The following is a 23784-nucleotide window of genomic DNA, read 5'->3' as shown; positions in this document are numbered from 1 at the left end:
GGTCTAGGTGTTAATTGCTGCTCCCACAAGTTTATAGCTCCACTTTGAAAATATAAATATGTTAAGCTAATTCAAAGTGCATTTAAACCTGAGTTACTGCAGAATAGCCTCAGTAAAGTCAGCATGTTTATTCTGGATTTACACAGGGGTGTAACTGATTTGCAGCCATGGAAGCTGGAAAAGAATCCTCTTAGGATTCAGGGCCAGATCCCAGGCTGCTGTAGGGACCCTGCCCTCAGCCTGCTGGCTGAGTATCTCTTTGATGAGTCTGGAATTGCCTGCAGAAGGGATCTGAGCCATATTCTCAGTGGGATGTGTTGGGCAGGGACAGTTTTCCTGATGAAACACGCTTCCCAACAAGTCTTTGGGTAACAGGAGGTTGTTACTCCCTGAGCAGTGGCCGAGCAGAGGACAGACATCCCCTTGAGCAGCATTTGAGGGTACAGGTGGTACAGGCATGGGAAGGAAGAAGGCTCCATTGGGTATCCTGCCCAACTGTGCTGTGGCTTCACCACTGAGATTAAGGTCCTACACATGACATCATGAATACAGACAGAACCATTATTTATCCATGGGATTCCTTGGATTTGGTTTTGTGGGGTTTTTTTGAGTCACTAGAACAATAAGCAGTGGTTTGGATTCTATTGCCCACCAGCAGACACCTAAACCTCAGTTCTAATAATTACTAAAAGTAGCTTGGTGTCTCTCAAAGAAATGTTAAGCTCTGACAAGTCCTGTAGAAAAAAAAGTGTTGCTTTAAAAATGTGACCGCTGTGCCTGTGGAGTGCAGAGGTGTTACTTTAGGCGAGCAGAACTGATGAAAAAATGGTTAATCAACTAGCTACTATTTTAATGAAAAGCAAAATATAACAGACCCGAAGCCAGCAGCATGGATAAACCTGCTTTGTGGGAAAGACTCAGCACATTTCAGGAGCACTAGTGGCTTCCTTGATTCACTCATTCCTTCAGTTTACTCCTTGAGCTGATTAATTCCAAACCCAAATGGCTAAAGTCAAAGGGAGATGGAGATCCCTCTTGCCTGGGCACAGAGGGGTAAGTCCCTGGGAAGCAGTGCCACTGGCCAGGGGCTCCTCTTTGGCTTCGCTGTTATGCATGCTCAGTTCCAGGATTTTCATGGCATTTGTTTGTGTCCTTGAATGGGAATTTGGGAGTAGTGCCCACCTCAAGGTGGAAAAAACAAGATCCCTTGGGATCTTGTTTCTTGCTCTCAGGTCACAGAAAGGAAAGACCTGCTGCGCTTTTCAGTCCCAGAGAATTAAATGAGTGAGAACACTGAATTTTGGTGTGTCTTTGTCTGCTACCATCTACACATCCACACGGGTACGTATGTACAGCCCAGAAACTGAGCATTGATGACAAGGAAGTCACAGAGGGAGCCCACAGGGCTGTGCCCTCTGGTCTGCTGTGGCCTCCAGGGTGGCATCGCAAGGCATCACTTAGAAACCTTCATCTGTTGTATTTATGTTTTTCTCCATGCCATTCAAGCTGCTTTGTTGCCATTTCTGGATTTGAAGCACAGCTTGTCCCTGAGCTCTCTTTGCAGAAAGTTCTTGGGGTTTTTTGTTGGTTTGGTTGTTTTGTGTGTGTGTGTGTATGTGTGTGTATGTGTGTGTGTGTGTGTATGTGTGTGTGTGTAATATCCAGGCAAAGCAATTATTTTCCAGGTGGAGAAGAGGCTTTTTTGAGGCTGTACCCTACACTAGCAGGGTGCAGAGGTTTGAGCTTGCCAGCTTTTCTCCAGCACCCACAGCAGCAGAGTGGCTGAGATGTGGATCTTTCTGCCTGGAGTGCTGAGCCTCAGTCCCATGCAGGGAGATTTCCACCTTGCATTTAAAACAAAACTTCCAGCCATGTGTTTGCTTGAAACCAAAACAAAAATCATATGATTGCTCAAAATAATAAAAAATCATAAGAATGTAGTTGGTCAAAATGAAACTAAATAGCTGCAGCTTGGGAGCAGAGGATGCCTTGATCCCTCATGCCAAGGTTTGCAGGGATCACCTTGGATGAATAGCTGTCTGCTCCTGTGAGAGCCCACCTGCACCTGGCTGAGGCCTCCAGCAAAAAGAGACCTGAACCTGTTGGAATGAGTCCAAAGGAGGCTACAGACTTACTCAAGAGCTGGAGCACTCCTGCTGGAGGTGTTCACCTGCAGAAGGTGCTGGGGAGACCTTAGAGCCGCCTCCAGTGCCTAAAGAGGCACCAAAAGAGCTGGAGAGAGACTTTGGACAAGAGCCTGGAGTAAAAGGACAAAAGGGAATGGCTTCACACTGCCAGAGGACAGGGTTAGATGGGATCCTGGGAAGAATTTCTTCCCTGTGAGGGTGGTGACACCCTGGCACAGGTTGGCCAGAGCAGCTGTGGCTGCCCCATTCCTGGAAGTATTCAAGTTCAGGTTTGAGAGTGCTTGGAACAACCTCGTCTAGTGGAAGGTGTCCCTGACCGTGACAGAAGGTCCTTCCAACCCAAACCATTCAGTGATTCCATTATTTTTACCCAGTGCATTGCCAGCCTGGGTGCCAGTGCCTGCTCTGGGTGCAGTGAGGGTTTTATTCAGGGGGAGAGAAGGTGGGGAGTGCACCCCAGTGAGCTGGCCCTGCACTGTGCATCCCAGCTTGCTGGGAGCTGGAGACCACGGCAAGACGCAGATAAGGCGTGTTCACTTGGTACTTTATACCTGTGGGGGAAAAAAGGCATCGAAAAGGATAGGTTAGGGTTATGACCTCAATCATGACCCCAGTCATTTCTCCTGGAGCCTCCCGAGGGCGCTAAATAGCTGAGTTTAAAAATCTATTGACTTTGGAACATCGTTTGAAATGAGAGAATGAGAGAAACTGTTTAGCGCAATGAGGATAATTTAAAAAGCTAGTAAAGCCAAGCGGATTATATGCCATATTATAAAACAATACTTCACTTAGGAGCTTAGCTATAAAAGTGCTCTCTCGTTCCTTGATGTCACTTGTGGGAGCATTCATGGCACTGAGGGCTTGAGCCTTCACTGCTTTGCATTTTTTCTAGTTGTTTACAGCCCCGCAAAGTAGATATAAAATGCTCTTAGCTGTGGCAGCACATGGCAGATGGAGATCTGGCAGCATTTTAGAGCAGGTCTGAAAGGTGTCACAGGGTGCAGGCACAGAGCAGCACCTCTGAGGTGTCCCCAGGCCATGCTGGGGCACAGGGACAGGGATACTGTCCTGCATTTTGTCAGTGAGATTGTTTTTCCAGGGGCTCAGAAGGAAACAAGTTAAGTTCACCCCTGTTCTTGTTTTTGCAGATGAGGACGATGCCAACAGGCTTGGAGAGAAGGTGATTCTCCGAGAGCAAGTGAAAGAGCTTTTCAATGAAAAATACGGTGAGTTTTCTGCTTGTATGTATCATAGGGTGAGGTTGGCTTTGCTGAGAGCAGCCACAGTTAACATTATTTCCACAAAGGACTCTATTTATAGCCCAAGCACATGGCAGCTGCTGCAGCACAGATATTGTCCTGCTGCTCTGTCCCCAGGGATGTCCCTGTGTCTCACTCTTGGCAGGTGGGACCATTACTTTCTTGGTGACAACTCATCCTTGGAGAGGGGAAGGGGGATGGCAAAATGCAGCACAGTAGCAGGATTTGTTCAGTCTGATGTCAGCCTTTAGTGGGACAAACTCTCTGGGAGGAAAGCTAACAATGTGGCTGTGTGGTCACTAACAGCTTCAGGCTTTGGGGCTGTAGACATGCAAGGTGGGACCAAGCTCTTACAGTCAGAAACAGCACAGGAGTGAGGGATGTTCTCTGCTCCCCAGTGAGCAGGAAATGAAGGGGTACTCAGACAGGTGAGCAGCAGGTTTAATTGTACAGAAGGAAGGGCTTTTAATGGAGCAAGGAATTAAATTGAGGTGTAAAACTGCCATTGGATGTTGTGGAGGCCAGAGAGATAAATTGATTCAAGAAAAGGGCAGGAGTGATGTGATGTGGTGACAAGGATGGCTTTGATCTTCACCTCAGTGACCCCCAGACCTGCTGACAAACAGAGGCAAGAGGAAATGGGCAAGTTCTTCCATTTCCCCTCTGTCCTGGGCTGTCTTGCATGCTGCTGCTGCTGTTCCAGCCGTGGGCTTGGGCAAGCGCGGCAGTGTGCGTGCTCTGAACTCACCTGAGGCTCCTGGCAGAATTCTAAATGGAGACTAACAGAGCAGACAATAAATTGGACAGGTACATGTAAAATGGCTGGGTGGGACGTGGCTGCAGCAAAAGTTGGGCATTGTAGCAGCCACGGCATCCCAAAATCCCCCAGGGTTCTTGGTCCTTCAGTTGGTTGGTTCTGGAGCCCTGTAGGGTAAAGCTGTTGTGCTGTCCTCTGTTCTGCCATTACAGGAGAGGCTCTGGGCTTGAACCGGCCTGTCATGGTGCCCTATAAACTCATCAGGGACAGTCCTGACTCTGTGGAGGTTACTGGGCTGCCGGACGATATCCCTTTCAGAAACCCCAACACCTATGACATTCATCGGCTGGAGAAGATCCTGAAGGCGCGGGAGAGCATCCGAATAGTGGTTATAAACCAGCTCCAGTAAGTTTTCCAAGCTTTGTGATGGGGGAGGTTTCTGTTTGATAAGTGTTGTGTTTGCTTCTTCAGCCATAAGCAGAGCAACTCGGCATGAGGCCACCGGAGCCACCACGTACCCGTGGAGGACGTGCTCCACCCCTGGCATCCACTGTCCTGTGCCACAGGGAGGTACTTGCCCGTGGGTGGGCACATTTGTACCCTCTTTCTTGTGCAATTTGGGATGATGATGCTGGGAAATGACACAGGGGGCTAGAAACTCAGAGACCCAGCTGAGTTCTTTCAGGTTGCTTCTCTCCAGGATGCACTGGGAAAGCTCCAAGTCCCCTCTGCACACAAAGGGGTGTTGGAGGAGTCAGCTCAGGGTCAGGATCTGGGCTGTGTCCCGGCAGAGGCAGGCACACAGGGTGAAACAACTGACTCATCCCTTGTCTCCTCCACAGGCCATTTGCTGAAATCTGCACCGAGGCCAAACAAACAGGTAAGGGAAGGGCTGGGACATGACCACGGCTTTCCTGGCACTGTGGGAGAGAATATGGAGGGGATTTGTGAGGTGGCATTTGAACCTCCCATGTCCCCAGGGCAGGATGGGGAGAAGATCCTACCTACAAAAAGTTAGGCTCAGCATCTGTTCCAGAGTAAACTATCCTGTTGGAGGATTCCATTTCTGTGAGCTGTGGGAAGACTGGGCTGTTCAGCACAAACTTGCATGTTCTGGAGGATGTGATATCCCTCTCCCATTAGCAATATACTCACCATGAGCAAATTATTCCCTGGTTAAAGCCCTTAATTTGAGCCATTGTTAGCAGTTGGATTTCTAAGGCACCAGTTTCCATCATTACTGGGAATATGTTTCTCTCTCTGTCCCATCATCCCAATAAATCTCAGGCAGTTTTAACCAAATGTGTCAGAATTAGCAGTCCTAGAGACAACTACAATCCTATAAGTTTTATGAAAAGAGGTGGATGAATAGAGAAGAGAGATCTGGCAAGCAAGAGCATGCCTGCAGTGTGAGGAGAGCTGACAGCTCTGTGCCATGTCGTGGAGGCCAAGCCGGTGTCACCAGTGGCAGCAAATCACTGCAGGGGGATGCTCTGTGGAAGGCAAGGTCACAGTGGCAAGATGAGTCCCCTGTTTAGGGCCCACTCTCAGGGCTCAGACACCTCATGCCTTCCCTCTCTCCTTGCAGAGAAAGACATCAGTGTTCCCAAACGGAAGCGGAAGAGGATCTCCGAAGGGAACTCGGTATCTTCCTCTTCCTCTTCTTCCTCTTCCTCTTCTTCCAATATGGAGTCTACATCATCAACAAATCAGATCTCACTTGTGGTAAAGCCTTCCAGATATTAGGGGGGTTACTGCCTACCTATCTTTCTGCTTCAGGATGCTGCTCTGTTCTCCTTGAGCTGTCACCACCTCCCTCTACCTGATAAAGTATGATGTAAAATGGCACAAGCAGGTTTGGTGAAGGAGGGGACACACCTCTGGGGCTGTCTTTTTCTGCAGGGTTTGCCTGGAGGAGGTCAGCAGAGCAGAAGTGTCTGACAGCCCCTGGGCTTCTCCTGCGTTCCTGCAGTGTGCCTTGGGGGTGCTGAGCTTTAGTGGGTGCTGCATATGAGACAGGCCCAAGCAAATCCCTCCAGCCCAGTGGTTTAAAATGCGAGTGCTGGTGACATCACCTCGATCTGTGGTGCCTCTCAGCAGAACATGGTGGTTCCCCACGGTCCAAGCTGTGCTGGATGTACCTCTAGCTCAGTTCTGGGAGCAATGCAGAGCTCTACAATGCCACGACATGGGAAAAATAGGAGATGAAAGTCAGGGAGATGTATACAACTGCACTCCTTCAGGGCTTGGCTTCAGTTGTGGATGATACCAAATAAAACTCCCCAGAAATGCATAAGAAAAATATAAACTTAAAAGGGTTTTTGTCAAGTTTGCTAGTGGTGTTTTGGTTTGGGGTTGGTTCTTTTCTCTTACTTGGAAAATGGGAGCAACAGCCAGTTGTTGGAACATGTCAGAGATTTGATGCATGCATGGTTTTGTGTTGTGTCCTAACAGAGACTTTTGCCTTCTTTTTCTCTCCCTCTTTTTCAGCAATGGCCCATGAACATGTACATGTTAGACTATGGTGGTCTAAACGTCCAGATCCCAGGACCTATTAACTATTAGACCTCAATATCAAATAAGAACCTCAAATGAAAGAAAAAATAAATAAATGTAATTTATGTAAAAAGTGTATATTCCAATATGTATCGATGCCTTTTAGTTTTTCCAATGATTTTTACACTATATTCCTGCCATCAAGGCCTTTTTAAATAAAAATAAAAAGTGTTGCCTTGCTCTTAAAAGTACTTATTTTATTATATATAGTATTAATAAATAACATTTATGGGTAAGAATAAGGGCAGAAGGGCACCCCTTGGGCAGATCTTGTTGGATTTTTGCTGCTCAGTAAATCCTCAGTGTCACCAGTGCCTGAAGCCAAGAGGTCTGAAATGTTTTAATGCTTCATTTAGTTTAGCTCAAAGGTGCAAAGATGTATGGTCAGAGCTGCCAGAGGAGTGGTACTGAACTGCAGTGACAGAGGGAACCAGCCCTCCCAAGCATCAGTCACCCATGAGCTCTGTTGGCTCCAAAGCCAAAGAACCTGGCTGGGGCATCCTGGCAACCTTGCTGCAGCATCCTTTCGGGTGGTTGTAATTAATAAGGTCCCCCTAAGCCCCCTGTTCTGCATCCCTGATGATGCTGCCAAAAGGCAGAGGTGAGTGCAAGCACTGGAGTTAAATTAGGGCAAGGGAACTGTGCTGGGGACTAATGATTCAGTTCAGAGAGCTGAATGTAATCATGAAGGCTGTAAATGATGGGGGGTTTGGAAACTGAGCAAGGAGACTCTTCCCCCACCAGCATCCCCAGCTCAGAGCCTGGTGAACAAGATGGGGCAGGGGAAGGCTGGCTGTGCCACTATGGCACGGGCTGAGTCAAAACACTGGGCTCAAGTTTTCTTCCCTAAGCTCCCTGATCCATGAGCTTTGCCCCTGAGCCCCACTCACTGAAGGACAGCTTGTGCCCTCCTCCATCTGCTTAGCTGGGCAGCTCTGCATCCACCTGGCACCTCCAGGGCCCCCGTCTGCGTCTCAAGGCTGCTGGGTTCTGATAACAGATGCATCAAAAAGGAGTGGAATGGGGTTGTATGTTGATTCATTTTTTTGATTTGCAGAATAATTCTGAGTTGCAGGAGAAATATGTGCGTGGTGTTAAAAGGATAAAAAAAAAAACCCACTCAAAAGATGTTTTGCCTGCAAGTATTGGTAAATGTATCGAATACAGGAAGATAGAGTACACTGATTTATTTGTGTATCAGGAGAGACTGAATAGAGAAAGAGGAGCGTGGGCGTACAAAGAGAGTGCATGTGGAATTGGAAAAAGAAATAGATAAGGCCAGATAAGGAGAGGTGAAAGAAGCAATGGGGGGACACCATAAATTCCATAGGAATTCCACTAATTGACACAGACTGACTCAGACAATCTTGAGTCTCTGAACTTTGGTGTAAAATTACAAGTTGAAGGAGGTATTTATGGTAGGCAGTTCAGGAAGGCTGTATCTGTAATGTAAGAGCATTGTTAGAAAGTGTTTAAACAAACAAACCTGTTTAAAGAAGAAAGTACATTAAATTAGGCAGCCTACACTTTGGACTGTGTCTAGAAAGGAAATTGTCCAGGAGACTATTGGCAGATAGACTTTGCAGAGCTTCCTCCACAAAATGGGTACCAGTAGATACTTTTTCAGGATGGCCAGAAGCTTTTCCTTTTCACACCAACAAAGCTGGCAAGATGGCAAAGATTTTATTCAAAGAAATTATCCTGATGTCTGGACTGCCAGTGGGAATGGCATCAGACAGAGTTTCACATTTCATTGCTAAAATAGGGTAAAGGCCAAATAAAACAGTTGAGGTGAAGTGAGACTTGCTAAGTGGAGAAGGAAAGTAGAAAGAATGAATCAAAGCTTAACAGTAACATTGTGACCCAGAAATGCTGACCTACTTTGAAAAAATGATGGATTGCACTTTATCACTAGTTTCCCTCAGCTGTAATTCTCACAGTTTCCCTAATCTTGATTCTGCAGTGGTAGAGTATTTCTACACATGGGTTTTGTGTATAATGTGATTATCTGCTGAATGGGAGCCCCTCCATTATAAAAGGAATGAGTCCCTCATTCTCAAGAGGAAACCTCACTGAAGACCTGTGAAATGTGAAACAACAGAAGTGGTGCAACAAGCACTTTATAGAATAAAAGCTAAAACTCCACCTGAGTAAGTTACTTTAATTAATTGTTTCACACAGGCATATTTTGCAGGCAGTTTGTTTCCTTTCACTTTTCTAGGAATGTCAAACACCCCTGCCTCGAAGATAAGGAAAACAGTTCGAGGGCAGAGATTATATAAGAAACATGTACATATATGAAAACTCAGAAAGTATATAATGCCCTTAAGCAGGTGGAGGGGAAACAGAGATATATAGTTTATTTAGCAAATTTGTAGAAGTAGAAAATCAATTTATAACAACACATGTAAGAATGTAACTGGTTAAGTAGAAACAACTTGTAACAGAACATATAGAAATTTAGTTGCTAGGTAAAGGCCATAAAGATAAGATGTATATTATAAAAACTCAGTAAAGCAGGACTTAACTATTGTGAAAACCCAACAAAGCAGAACCTGTGGTTTAAAAAGTCAGCAAAAAAGCAGGCTCCTGGTTTTGGCCAGGACAAACTGATTTGAGAGTTAGGCAAACCTCCACTGTGTCTACCCAGAGGTCAAAAAGGGAACACCTGAAGAAGACTTCTTACTTCCTCACAAAGACCCCTGCCCACGACCACCAGGAGGAGTGGTGCTACAGAATACTCGCTGTAATATGAAGTGCAAAGAGGCAGAGAGTGGGCAGAGAATGGATGAGCAGAGAGGTGTGAGTTTGTGGGATCTACGTGTATTCAAACCTGAAAATGAAAGTGTCACAATGAGTGCTTGCATTTTCAGTTTAATGTTTGTAATTTGGTTGTGTTCTCAATTTGAGTGACTTGGTGGGAGATCAAATATTAGTTAAAGCATCCTACATATTATTGAGTTTGATTTTTGTCTGACTTGTTTTGTCTCTTTACTGGGAAATGATGTGGCTAAAGGTCTTATGGATGCATCTGGGGTAATATGTGAGTTTGGAAAGTTGGGGGAAAGAGGGTTGTTAACTTGCAGGGGAAATGTCCACTCATGAGAGCTCCATTACTCACTTGTTGGAGGTGGTGAATTTCCCAGAAGAGGTAAGTAAGTGAGAGTAAGAGCTGTTAAGGGCCATCAGGCAGAGGGCTCAGCAGAGACAATAGGTAATGAACTGGTCAATGGAGATGTTCAAGAAGCAGCATTTTTGCCAGAGGTCTTGGGGATCCTCCCTTTGCTCCCTGTGGCTTGGCTGTTGCAGGGGAAGGGAGGAAGTGGTGGTGGTGCTGTTTTTTCCACCAGAAGAGTTGAGATTATTAAAGGTGGTAAAGCAGAAGAAATATGGGGGAACTGATTTACAAAGGACAGTAAAGAGTAGATGCCAAGAACTTTGAGACTAAAAATATTGAGACAGCTCCATGGGGAAAGTCCTTGGGACTCTCAAGAACTGCTTTGAGTCTTTTTGTTTTAGTAAAAGGATCTATTGAGGGCTGCCTGGCTAAAGTTAACCTGGCCTGCAGAGGAGATTGCAAGGCAGGGGAAACAACCTTGGAATATGTGTCTTTTCCAGGGATATGGAGTGTATTTTGCTGAGATGCCCTAGGCAAGAGGGCCTAGTGGTAGTGGTATGCCAGCTGGCAGGGTGGCCAGATGAGTTTCTAATCACTTCAGGAACTATCTGATCAGTTAACAAATGATTTTTGAATATGGGATTGTGAGGGCAGTGGACCTGGATATGGGAACTCATTTTGCAGGAGGATCCTTCAAGCAATTATGGCTGCCTTGAAATTTCAGTGAGACCTCCGTACCCCCTGTCACTCTGAGAATTCAGGACAAGTAGAACAGATGAATTGAGAGATAAAGAAACACCTTTTGAAGCTGGTAAGAGAAATTAAGATGTCATGGTTGTGGCTTTTGCCATTAATTTTGGCAAGAATAAGGGCCAGACCCAGTGGAAATATTGAATTATCTCCTTTAGACAGAGTTCACTCTTTAGAATTTTTAAAAGTTTAATAAGGGGATAAATCCCCTTTCCAATGGGGAAAGAGAGAGGGACACGCAGTCAGGAAATTAAGATAAAAAGGAGGCTGCTTCCTCCAAAAATTTGAGAGACCCCAGGGGAAATGCCCCATGGCCTCTCTCTTTATTCGAATAAAGTTATAGACTCCTCTGTCTCCTTTTTGGACATAAACTTCTGGTGTTTGTGGATTAATTTTCCTGACAATTGCAATTAGATGGGTGAAGATGCAGATCTTAATGCTTGAGTCATGTTTCTCATTTATTACTTTTCAAACTCTTTGGTGTTTTGGAGGGGGCTGGGGGTGGTGTTTATGTGTTTACAAATCCAATAACAATCCTCATTAAGAGTTGCAAAACATGAAGCCATTTTGATCCCAGGCAGATGGCAACTAAATGAAGTTTAATTAAAGAATGAGAGCTTTGATTCAAATAATTAAAAAAAAAAATATAGTGCACCGAGATGCTAAAGAACAGCATAAACAGCATCTGTGCTTTTATTCAGAAGCCTGAATGCATTTTTGAGGAATCCCTTTGCATCGCCTTCCAGAGCAATCCCAGGTTGTGAGATGCAGCTCGGCGGGCAGCACAACCAGAGGGTGCCTTCACAGGATCCTACTTCCCCTAACACTAGGGAAAGGCTGGGAAAGTAATAATGCAGTCAAGAGTGAGGCCCTGTTTCCTTCTTTGGGTAGCTTTTCCTTTTTTCTTTTTAAACATTTATTTATATTTTTGAAGAGTTCAGCTGTTGCCAAAGTAAGATTTTATCTTAGTTGCAACCAAGTTTTGGACTGTTTTCCAGTGTTCATTACAACCCACTCCTTCCTGCAGTATCCAGACCCTTCCAGCAGTTCACGAAGCAAGCATGGCTCCACAGACATTACCTGTAGATCTTTGTAGCCTACATAGCTTAAAGCAAGTTGCTTATCCAAGGCTATAGAATGGAGGCTCGAGGGTTGAGAGAGGCTCCATGCCGTTTGTGGCAAGGCTTGGCTGCCCTGGGAGTTCCCATGCAGCTCCAGCCAGGGCTCAGTGCTGCCCTCCAGGTCAACCCTGGAAGAAGCCCAAGCCCAAATGAAAAGATGGTAAGAAAGGAATTAAAACCACAAAGTGAAGAAACGCGCATGCTCTTAAAAGGAGTGGCCATGCAAAACATTTCCTGGAAAAGTTTGAATATGCATGAATCCATGTGGCAAGAATGGTATATAAAGGGTGTTCCCAAGACACCAGGTGTGCTCTTGGTAGAGAGCCAAGCACCCAGCCGTTTTAACCCTTTGCTTTATTATCTTTGTCTCCTATTGTCTTTTTGTTTATATTAAACCTTTTAAAATTTATCAGGAGAGTGGACCTCGTTTTTCACAGCAGGATTTTCCCATACCAGCAATTTCTGTGATCCCAGTGAGAAGCACAGGTTTCTGTGCAGGGTCTTTCTCGAGTACAGTGCACGCTAGACCCTTTCCAGGGGGTGGCAGCTACTTGACAGCACAGTGACTTTCATTTATTTCATGTGTTTGTGAGTTGTTTGACTTTCAATGACTTTTCTTCCCCCACATGACTTTTGTATGTACTTCCAAAACTTGGGTATGTATATATATATAAAAATATATATATTTATCTCCCCCATATAACTTCTATATTACGTATAACTGGTTCTTTTCCATTTCTTGAATTATTTTCTTCTTGTTGATTGCTCAAATACCGCTCAGTTTAAACTGATAATCCTATTTATTAGAATTGTCTGATCCAGACAAAGAAACCCCCCTGATGTACGTTTGCTGCTGGACAGGAGAGCTGATGGGCAGTGGTGATGTTGATGGCTCTGGGGTCATGGATAGAACTGTGATGCTGTAATTCATGGAGAAGCTGGCAGTGGGGTACCTAATTATTTTGTTTAATGTCCAGCAGAGTTGTCTCACTCTCAGATTTACAGGTGTTACCCTGAAGGTGAAGGGGCAATTACAGTGCAACCACACTGAATGATCAGGGCTCTTTCCCAGCTTCTGAGCTTTATTACCCAGATGGATTTTTTGCTGTTTATTACAACTAGGAGGAAGCTGGATGGTTCCATTTCTTTACAAATTATATTTACTTAAAGATGTAGTGTTTGGTGGTTACTCTTGACCAACTCTAAAGCACACTGTGAGCATTTTGAAAATACATCAGCGGTTTTGGGAGTCTACATGCTGTAAATAAAATGTTATTTATGTAAATGGTAGTTTGATGTAAAGTATCTTGGTTTTAATTGAAGTATTTTTGATTGGAATTTTGAAATGTCGCATTTTCCTTTGAGTGAAAAACTTTCCATCCACATTTACTACATTGAACCTAAACTCAAAGGAAAGGAATAGCGCTGTCAGACAAAATATCTGACTATTTTTAGCCAGGCATAAAGATCTCATAGACAGGATCCATTACGCTTAATGACTGAAATAAAAGACCTATGAAGGTCCTGATTAACCTTAAGTAAGGCCTTCTGCTGACGGAGGCTGCTGCTGCCATCGTTGGTTCTGGAGAGCAGTTTTAGCGGTGGATCTGTGGGAACAGGGCCTCCTGCCGAGGCGGCGGGACGCTGCCGGCTCCGGGAGCGGGCGGCAGGAAGGAGCGGCGGGCGCGTCCCCTCAGAGCCCCCGGCGCGGTGCCCGGCGGGAGCTCCGGCCCGGAGACTGCGTCTCCCGGCGGCCCCCGCGAGCGCCTGCGCCGCCGCGGCTGCGCGAGGAGCCATCCCCCGCCCGGCGCGGCGCTGGGCTCGGCCCGAGACCGCGCGGGAGGAGCGGCGCCACTCAACGGCGCCGAGGGTTCTGCGGGAAAACCGGCGCTGCCCCGGCGTTACCCCGCAGCCGTGAGGCGTCTCTAGCCGAAGGAACCGGGCTGCCTCCGCCAGGAGCGGGTGAGTGGGAGGGCGGGCCCGGGCCCGGCGGGGAGGGGCGAGGGACGGACCGTGACACGCGGTCCCGGAGGCTGCGGAGCCGTGAGGGGCTCAGGGGGCTCGGTCGGGGCCGCTGCTCTCGCCGGTCCCTCACGGGGGTGCGCTGGCTTCGGCCGGCTCCGCCGCTGGCGGGAGGGGGCGCTGTCGCCGCGCCGCCGCCTCTCAGCGGCCGGCAGGGCGGCGCGCGCATGCCCGAGCCCTGCGCGTGGCGGCGGCCGTGGGGCGTTGAGGGGAAGGGGCGGGGCGGGATGTGTAAAATGGCTGTGGGGGAGCCTGGGCCCGGCCTGGGCCAGCGGCTCCTCAGGCCGAGGGTTCGCCTCTGTCCAGCTCGGTCCTGTGTTTGGCAGCACGCGGCGGTGAGGTGCGGAGCCCTCACAGCACCCAGGGCAGGCACTGGCACCCAGTCTGCGTGCTGTTGCGTGGAAATGGTGGAATCACAGAAGGCTTTGGATTGAATAAAAAACACGTAGTTCTAACTAGTGAAAGGCAGATCTAACACTTTCCACTAGACCAGGTCGCTCCTAGCACTGCCCAACTTGATGATGAACACTTCCATGGATGGGACAGCCACAGCTTCTCTGGACAACCTGTGGCAGTGCCTCAGCACTGATGTCTGAAAGATATCAGTTGGAAATATCCAACTGATATCAAAGATATCAGGCTGGAAATAAATCCCCATAGACCGGTGTCCATAGAGCAGGTATTTGTTTATTGCAGCGCTGGAGGTGAAGGGGATATCTCCGCCTAACCCACCCCTCCAGTGCTGTAGTATATTTATAGGTTGTGTTGCTTAGTAATAATTGTACAGTAAGTATCACTTAGTGTTACTGTGTCACTGTAACATCGTCACTGTCTCCCACAGCATACTCCTGGAAAAGCTGGCAGCCCAGGCTTGGACAGGAGCTCTCTTTGCTGGGTTGAGAATTGGCCAGGCCCAGAGAGTGGTTGTCCTGGGTTGCAGTATATTCTATCACCATCCTCATGTACTGTTGAAACCAGGTGAGGCAGTGCTCCCTGCCTCCCCCCCCCCCCCCCCCCCGGGCTACCTTCTGTTAATGGGCCCATCAATGCCCTGCCCCATGACTCATAGATAACTTCCCCCTGTATTGTCCCCTGTTAATGGGCCCACCACTGCCTTGCTGCATGACTCAGAGATAACTTCCTCCTGGACTGTTTTCTGTTAATGGCTCATCAAGGCCTTATCTCATGACTCACCATCCCATTGTGAGATGCTCCTCCCCGAGGGAGGAGCCAAGCATTCCATACTGGATATAAGCTGAGAATTCGAACACCACAGCAGCCCTTACCTACGGGACTTCCAGAGGACAGGAGCTACTGCTGGACTTTCAGCTGAAGACCAGACCCCCTTTCTTCCAGAGGATCACGCTTCAACAAGACCACCTCATCTGGACGACTACCATCACCCTAACAGGGTTCCAGGCTGTATTCTGACTCTGTCAGTGGTGAATGGTTCTGCATCCAGCTGACAGCCAGTCACCAGTGGTGTCCCTCAGGGGTCTGTGCTGGGACCAGTTCTGTTTAATATTTTTACTGATGACATGGATGAGGGGATTGAGTCTTTCATCAGTAAGTTTGCGGATGACACTAAGCTGGGAGCATGTGTCAATCTATTGGAAGGGAGGAGGACTCTGTAGAGACCTGGAACGGTTGGATGGATGGGCAGAGTCCAGTGGGATGAAATTTAATGTGTCCGAGTGCTGAGTCCTGCATTTTGGCCACAACAACCCCTGCAACGCTACAGGCTGGGGACGGTGGGGCTCTACAGTGCCTGGGCAGAAAGGGACCTAGGGGTACTGGTGACAACTGACTGGACATGAGCCAGCAGTGTGCCCTGGTGGCCAGGAAGGCTAATGACATCCTGGCCTGGATCAGGAATGGTGTGTCCAGCAGGAGCAGGGAGGACATTCTCACCCTGTACTCTGCGCTGGTGAGGCCTCACCTGGAGTGCTGTGTCCAGACCTGGCCCCTCAGTTTGGGAAGGACATTGAGACACTTGAGCGCATCCAGAGGAGGCAACAAGGCTGGTGAGGGGCTTGGAACACAAACCCTATGAGGAAAAGCTGAGGGACCTGGGGTTGTTTAGCCTGGAGGAAAGGAGACCAAGAGGTGACCTTATTACTCTCTACAACTCCCTGAAAGGTGGCTGTAGTCAGGTGGGATCAGTCTCTTTCACCAGGCATAAACTGACAGAATGAGAGAACACAGCCTCAAGCTGCACCAGGGGAAATATAGGTTGGATATTAGGAAAAAGTTTTTTATGGGAAGAGTGATAAAGTACAGGAATAGTCTGCCTGGGGAGGTGGTGGAGTCACCATCCCTGGATGAGTTTAAAAAAAGATTCGATGTGGCACTCAGTGCCGTGGTCTAGTTGTGGTGTTAGGTCATGGGTTGGATTCGATGATCTTGGAGGTCTCTTCCAACGTTGTCATTTTGTTGAAATTCTGTTGAAATTTGTGTGTTGATGGATACACAGAATTAAAGTAATTATTAGTGAACCTGATTATTGTGTTGATTAAGTAAATAAAATTACACTGATAAAGACAAGAATTATTAGATGGTCAGGTGTGCTGTGATTAATATTTCATTTTGTTTACATGATTCCAGTGTAATTTATGAATGCTTAGATGCTGCAGTAGGACAATTCAAGTAGCAGCTGCTGGAATTGTGTTTTACTCTTTTAATGGTTGTTAAGGGTATCAGAAGTCATGTAGGCTGACTAAAAAGTCATGGTGATAAGGACCATAAAATTACCTAGAAAAAAATGGAGTTAGTTATCCTTGGTTTTTTCTGGACACAGATAGTTTGTGGCCTGATCATGATACATTTTATCTTACGTTCAGCACCAGCTTTGGATGAAACATCAGGAAGCATGGAAGAATGGAAAAGCAAGAAATTTCTCCTGTGAATTTACCTATTTGTTTGGTTGCTTGTGTATAGTGGGCTGTGTTCTCTGGGATTTTGAAATGATTTCTTTTCCTTGCTTGCATAAGAGGGTTTTTCATTTTTTTGCACTGTTGTATTGTCACTCTGAAAACTAAAGCCTTCTGATAACGTTTTCATAGTTTTAGTTACTTTTCCATGGAAGTTCTATAAATATAAGTTATTTATCACATTCCTTCTAAGAAATGTCTTTTGATGGACGTTTCTCATGATCAGTGTGATTGGGAAGGTGGTAACTTAATTATCCAATCCCTGGTCATTGTCGAGAATCTATAAATACTGGAGTCAGAAAATAAAGCTTCTTCTTTTCTGTTCTGACACTGAGAAGTGTTTGTGTGAATCATTCTGTGTCCTTTTGTGACAGTTGTATGTATCTGAAAAGGCTTTTTCCTTTCATTTTACAGGAGGAAAATGGCTCAAACAATTGTACCAGCAACATCTAACCATGATGAGGAATCATTAGAAAGCAGAATGGTGGTTACATTCCTCATGTCAGGACTTGAATCAATGGTTAGTAGAGAAGTTCAGTTTCTACATCATAAATCTGTCTTGATATTTGCAGGATTACGTCTGTATATTGCTTCCCACTGGGAAGCAGGGAAAATGGACTGTTGTATCTCTACTGTATTGTGTTGGCCAATGAGCTGTAACTCTTATCTTTGCTTGTGATAAATCATGCTATCAGTAATCTCGTTTCTTCTTGTGGTGTGGTTGTTTTAAAAAATATTAAAAAATTATTTTGTCAAATAAATGGGAACAGGTACCTGTATACATGTACACTTAGGTACAGCGTGGTTGAAAGGCAGGAGTGTGTTTTGGTCTTTGTACATTATATGTAATGTAGAGTGAATAAATGGTTTTGAGGCTAATGCCTTGTCTTTAGATGCTGTACCAACTCAACAAAACTTGTTCCGAAAAGACTTCTTTTAGTTGCCATAACATCTGTTTTTTAGGAATTATTCAGTTGTGTGGCACCGTTTACAGTTGTCTGGGGCTGTGAGTGGAAATGCCTGTTCCATTTCCTTGAAGTTGAGGCACTGTCCAAGATTTGGTTCTTTAAAATTGGGGTACCTTCTGAAGGGTAGATGCTGGCAGCAGTTATTCTTTTACATGGTATCACATACATTTTTATTAACTGTATCTTAACTATGGTAATAAAAGCTTTTTTTTTTTTTTTTCTTTTTATAGTGTAATGAACTTTCCAAGTCCAAAGCAGAAATTGTCTGTATTGGTGTATATGCAAGACATTTTTTTGTAGTTGGAACTGAGAGAGGAAAAGCCTTTGTCAACTTTAGGGAAGATATTAAGAAGGATTTTACTGAATACTGTAAGTTTCAATGGTTTATTTTTGTATATCACAAGCTGCATAATGTATATTGCATAATATTAATAACTTTGTGAGAAAAATTTTATCATGGCTGTGTGCTATAATTATGTTTGCTATGGTAAATCAAGCTATTTAGGAGCATAAAAATGAGCAGTAACAGTGGTCTTGTTTGGAGCGTTAATTCTACAATGGCTGTAAATATTAATTTTTTCTTAGATAATGTGACAAACTAGTGCAATAAGAAGGATTAGACTGTCCACCCTTATAAAACATCCTGCATTTCCTAGTGTGTGTTAATTTTTCTTTGTATCCCCTCCTCCAAACCATTTTTTTTTTCACTCAGGAAGACTGAGGAGAGCACTGAACAGGTAGAGCAGTACTTCTGTCAGCTCAGGCAGTCCTGGTTCTTCAGATCACTTCATGCCTTACTAAAGCAGATGAAATATTTTGACAAGATAGTATTTTTTCATAGCTTTTTTATATCACTTTTATTTAATAGACAGAAGTACGCATCTGTACCGTAATGACTGAAAATTAAATCTGCATTTTTGTTCCAGCTTAGGGCAAATTTGGGAGAAAACCTCTGAATGGGGTCCCTCCAGAAAGTAAATTTATGCAGCCCCTCCCCCAGCTGGTGTGGGAAAAAGACTTCCTTGGAGAAAAGTGGAAAAACCTGTTTATTTAACAAGTATCTACAAATATAAAAAAAATGAATAATATTAAAGAAGAAAACTTAGTGCTGTTCAAAGAGATGGCAAATCCAGAAAAGTCCTTTTCATAAGGTGTAACTTGGCTCGCTCAGTCTCTTATCAGTCCTTCCTGTGCTGGAAAGTGGAGGCCCAGGCCCTGGTGGGCCAAAGGCATGAGCTCTGGGGGTTTGTCTGGGTTTTCAGTCCAGGGTAGCTTTGAACAGATCCAAGAAAAAAAGGAAGAAAAAACATCCAGGGAGCTTCTGTGCCTCAGCTAGCTACAAACTAACTAACAGCAAAGGAGAGCTGTGTCCTGCTGTCTGTCCGTGCTGCAGACAGCACAGGCCGGAGCAGCCTGCGGGGGAGTGAGGGCAGTTCCTGAACACAAACTGCAGCTGCTTCTTCCCTGCTTTGCTCTCAGAGCCAGTCTTAAACCTGCAGAACTTAATATGTGACATAAAAAGTACAGATGATTTGGGATACAAGCATCATAAAGTCATTCCAGGACACTTTAGTACTGCTGTAACTACATCTAGGGTGTGTTTTTTAAGTTCATTCTTACAATAAAACAGTGGAACTTTTGTATTCACAAAATTTGATTCCTTGATTCATTCACACAGGACAGTATTTTTAGGGACAGGTTTCAAAGATTGAGTGACTATTTAGGGGAGCATTGATGCACTCATTTAGGAAAACGGTGGTGGTGGACACTGCCTAATAAAAAACAAAATGTACGTTTATTTGCTTAGAGAAAGAGAAGATTCAAGTCAAGGGGTAGGATATGGTAGAAGAATCAGTCTGAGGATGAATTTAAAAAACTGTTAAGTTGTTGTTGTCAGGTTAAATACTGCTTAGAAAGCAACTATGTTTAGTTTGTAACAGAAAAACTTACTCCCCAAAATGCTTTTGCTGCTATGTAAAATTCTCTTGGGGGCTCTGTCTCAAGGGTTGTTATTTGTGGTAGGGCTCTGGATTTTTTTTGTCACTGTCCTACTGGCATGGACAGTGACTTTCTGTGCACACATTTACTGCAGGGAAAGTCACCACGATGTTGGGTTGTAACAGATCACTGATATAAAACTGTAGAATTGAAACCTGATTGAGGAATCACTCCTGTCAGAAGGGAACTCTCAGAAGAGCTTCCTGACTCAGAAGCACCTTTTTGGTCACCTGTTCTGGACTTTGAAGGATATTTACCCAGCACCATGTGTTCCATCCCATCTGTCAAGGAGACAATGAGGCACTTCTGATAACTTACCATTTTATGTTTGTCTTATTTTTATGAAAAACTGCCAGGCATTAAAGAGGACAGGCCTGTAGAACTGCAGAGAACAAAGACTACACCACCTGTAAACAGACAGAGGGTGGATGCTGAGGAGCTGGAGACTCTTAGAAAGTCTGTGGAAGACTTCTTCTGCTTTTGCTATGGTGGGTGCTTTAAATTCTTGTGAAGAGCTTTTCTAGATTTAAAAAAAAATTACTCAGTTTGGGAGGAAAAAACTGCATGATTTGAGCCTTCCAACTACACTGATATTTATAGAAACTTTCAGTAGCTGTTTCTAAAAAATACACATATAGTGGTTCTTCTTGATGTGTTCTGTGGGATGTGATTTGAGATTATTGCACAGTGCATGTTAGTGCCAGCAGTACTTGGCTTTCTGAGATTTGCATCTGTGAAAAACGAGATTCTCTTAATAAATTATAAAAAAATATAATATAAACAAAAAGACAATTAGGAGATAAAGGAAATAAAGCAAAGGGTTAAAATGGCTGGGTGCCCTGAGGTTTAATGCATATTCAGACTTTTCTAAGAAGCATTTTGCATGGTTACACCCTGAACCTGCCTCTTCAGAGCATGCTTCGTAAGGGTTTTATTTTTGCTGATCATCATTTTATTTGAATTGGATTTCCTTTCTTTGCAAGTGGTCAGTGCTGATAACAGTCTGGGCCCCTCATCCTGCCACTGGTGACAGCTGGGCTTCACATCCTTCCGCTGCCAATGGCCTGGTCCTGGCTGCTGATAACAGCCTGATCTCCATTGTCTTTCTGCTGATAACAGCTTGGGCCCCACTGTCTTTGCCCTCTGGGGTTTCCTTGCTTTATACCATGAAATTCCTGTAAGCTTAAAACTTGTTAGCAAGAAAAAAAGTACATACATAGCCAAAAAGTATTTAACATATAATATTCATCCTAATAGTTGTGAAAGCCAATATCACAATATAGATTTATAACACATCCACACTTTGCTTTTGCAAATCCAAAGTTTTATGAGGGATTCATCCTTTTGCCAACTTCAGCAGTCTCAACATCAAAACAACCTCCTCTTTTTTTTTCTAGGTAATGCTTTAGGAGAGTCAGCAGCTGTACCTGTGCCATACGAAGAGATTCAGAGCAACCAGTCTGTTGTGGTAGTGCAGGGTCTGCCTGAAGGAATCACATTTAAACATCCATCAAATTATGATCTTCCCACCCTGAAATGGATTTTGAAAAACAAATCAGAGATCTCATTTACTATCAACAGGTTATTTGCTCTCTTTCTTGCGCTAAGAAGACAATTTGGTTTTGTACTTGTTAAAATTAATTTTAATTTTTAATTAATTTTAATTAAATACATTGCAGACTGTTTCTCTTAAACAGGAATTCTCTCTGTAATGTACACTAACAAGTAATTAACAATGTGTTTGCTAAAATAGAGTTTTTCTTCCCATATTTCCACACAGGCCTTTCCTGGAACCAGCGAACCACATAGGTAAGTTAATGTTTATTCAGACTAAACAGAAAAAGATTGGAATTTGAGTTTGGATAGAAATATGCATAGAGCATTTGGTCATGTCAATGAAGTAGCAAACTGTGCAGAAATTTCTAGACTGTGAGTTGCCTTACTTATGGAGGTATAATCCTTTGTGTGTTTGCCAGCATCTCATTAGAGATGAAATTCATTCTGTTTCATTCTTTATCTTGATCAAATTCATTCTACTTTATTCTTCATCTTTATACTGAATTTAGGTTTAATGTGAATTGTATTGTATCATAGGGGAAGGAGAAGTGAACTTACAAAGGACTGCTTTCAGTTTTTAGAAGATACCAAGACTTTCCAGTGCTTGTGTTCCACTACCCAGCTGATTTTGGCATTTGTATTTCATTTTAAAAAGTAATTTAATCTCCTGAAGTGGCTAGACATTGTAGTTCCCATGAAAGCCTCTATATATTAAAAATTCTGAGCTAAAGTGAGTTTTGTAAAACTCTACAGAGATTCACTTCTAGCTTAGGAGAAATCCCTTCTGTTCTTTTTATGGTATCATGTTCCTTTACTTGCTAAATGCGTAAGTGTGAGGATTTGTTTTATGAAAATGATGAAGCAATCTCTGTAGGAATGTCAAATAAGAAAAGTTTCATTTCTTAGGTGAAAGAGCCAGAAGTTGAAGCTTGATTAGTAAAATTAGAGATGTGTTGCCTAGGCTCAGGTTGAGGTCTAGAGATGGAATATTACAGAGATCCTGGTAATCATATAATTCTATCAAAAATACAAGGTATGTTTTCAGTGTGCTAAGTGACATTCAAAAAATGCAAGCTGTTTGTGTCTAGGTGCAGTTTTACGGGATCTTTCATCATCTTGGAATAAGGAAAATGTGCACATATGCTTGTAAAATGTGAACAGGCTTTTGCTTTGTGAAATCAATGTTACATTTTCAATTTGTGTTAAAAGTAAAGTGAGCACAGGAAATTCAAATATTGTGTTTTAACTTTCAGAAGCTGATACGACAGATCGTTCACACTCAATTACACCTCCAGGTGGAAGGTGAATTTAAAATAATGTAGATTTATTTTTTAATCAACTATCCTTTTTCATGTTATTATCTTTGTCTTAATGTGCTTTTTCTGCCCAATTGACCTTTGAATAACTTTTGCTTGCTTGGCATTATTAAAAGCATGATGCTCAATCTTCTTTTTCTTTTGATCATTATTTGTGAGGCAACTGTTACAGGTTAAAAAAAGTTTTTTAGTTTCTCTGTGGTTTGATTAGCCCAATGGATGTTCTTAATTCACAGTCTGTTAGTCAGGGATAAATTTGCCATGAGGAAGAACAGATGTAATGTTGCTTCCTTCCCCCTCCTCAGTTTGAAAAATGTGATTTTTTAAAAATTAATAAATGAAGATATATCTGTAATACATCAAAAATTTGTTAATGTGAAAACAGGGATCAATTTTCTGTGCTCCTGCATTTGTCTCTCATTAAATGCTGAACATGATCTGAATATTTGCATGCCTCAAAAAAATGTAGGAAATTTCAATTTTGAACTGATTGCTGGCAATTCTATTGTGAAAAATCAGACAAGCCACTATGCAGGGCATTTATAATTTTGTAAAAATTTGCTTGTTAGAAAAAATTCTGAGAGACTGATTTTTCTTAACAAGCTATAAAGCTTGAAGAACTTCCCAGAAATTTAAGGTTTTTTGTTAATAATGTCACTCTGTTTGGTTTGTTTATTTTTATAGTTGTCCTCCTGTTAATGTGAAAACAGAACCAAGCAAGGATTCTGGTATGTTCGGAATTTTGCCTTAATTTGCAGGGGAAAAAAAAAAGCTAGATTCTGTTCAAAAGACTGAACTTAAGCAAAGATAGAAAGCTTAAAAAAAAAAAAAAAGAAAAAGTAGCGAAAAGATGTCCTTGGTGAGATGGAAAAACTTCTCTTTCCTTGAAACTGTCCTTTTTTCAGTTGAAGTTTTTATCAAATATTGAAGCCTAGCCAAATGCTCCCATTTCAAGAGGGAGAAAATTTTTAATACATTGTAGACTAAATTTATCTTTAAGTAATTTAAAGAAGAAGAAATTTCTCTCTTTTGTTTGGGTTGTTTTGTTCTTATTCAAGACATCTTTGTCCCTAATGGGAAGCAAAATCTTGGTTTATTCGTTAATCTTGTTAAAATATTGAAAATGGAAAAACGTCCCTTTTCTAGGTAAAATAGAAATAAAAAGTTCATAAATAGAAGATGTGCTAGCTTGTCATTTAAAAATTGCCAAATTATTCCTAAATTGCTCTGCAGGTAGCAGATCATTCCCCAAGGCACCATGGTCTGTGGCAGAGTAATGCTTAAA

At 43.7% G+C, this 23784-nt stretch overlaps 2 protein-coding genes and 1 long non-coding RNA gene across 81 annotated transcripts in view; 2 read left to right on the top strand and 1 right to left on the bottom strand.

Moving 5' to 3' along the window:
• Positions 1-6907, top strand: part of GTF2IRD1 (GTF2I repeat domain containing 1) — a 72482-nt gene extending 65575 nt beyond the window's left edge. For 15 of the 30 annotated variants that reach the window (XM_086859136.1, XM_086859133.1, XM_086859134.1 and 12 more), the window contains 5 exons: positions 3296-3373; positions 4376-4568; positions 5006-5043; positions 5752-5888; positions 6654-6907. In XM_086859136.1, the coding sequence (XP_086715262.1) occupies positions 3296-3373; positions 4376-4568; positions 5006-5043; positions 5752-5888; positions 6654-6728 (521 nt within the window). In that variant the 3' untranslated portion in view covers positions 6729-6907. The remainder of the gene's footprint in view (positions 1-3295; positions 3374-4375; positions 4569-5005; positions 5044-5751; positions 5889-6653) is intronic. The other 15 variants (XM_086859159.1, XM_086859155.1, XM_086859156.1 and 12 more) reach the window with 1 other exon arrangement.
• Positions 114-13473, bottom strand: LOC147649597 (uncharacterized). The gene is made up of 2 exons (XR_015278439.1): positions 13242-13473; positions 114-6336 (listed from the first exon to the last, which is right to left on the bottom strand). It is a non-coding gene; the product is annotated as an uncharacterized LOC147649597 (long non-coding RNA).
• GTF2I (general transcription factor IIi) overlaps positions 13418-23784 on the top strand; it is a 47308-nt gene continuing 36941 nt past the window's right edge. For 33 of the 50 annotated variants that reach the window (XR_015278423.1, XR_015278431.1, XR_015278429.1 and 30 more), the window contains exons 1-8: positions 13445-13670; positions 17075-17180; positions 17859-17997; positions 19983-20114; positions 21024-21207; positions 21407-21435; positions 22437-22485; positions 23184-23227. Coding sequence is in view for 21 of the 50 variants with exons in the window: in XM_086859126.1 (XP_086715252.1) it covers positions 17082-17180; positions 17859-17997; positions 19983-20114; positions 21024-21207; positions 21407-21435; positions 22437-22485; positions 23184-23227 (676 nt within the window). In the remaining 29 variants the exon portion in view is untranslated. Of the gene's footprint in view, positions 13671-14571; positions 15297-17074; positions 17181-17858; positions 17998-19982; positions 20115-21023; positions 21208-21406; positions 21436-22436; positions 22486-23183; positions 23228-23784 lie in introns of those variants that run through there. The other 17 variants (XR_015278411.1, XR_015278404.1, XM_086859118.1 and 14 more) reach the window with 8 other exon arrangements.

This window comes from Cyanistes caeruleus, chromosome 21 (genome assembly GCF_971803275.1).
Source record: "Cyanistes caeruleus chromosome 21, bCyaCae1.hap1.1, whole genome shotgun sequence".
In the NCBI taxonomy this organism is placed as follows: Eukaryota; Metazoa; Chordata; class Aves; order Passeriformes; family Paridae; genus Cyanistes; species Cyanistes caeruleus.
This window is presented reverse-complemented; position numbering and strand designations above follow the sequence as displayed.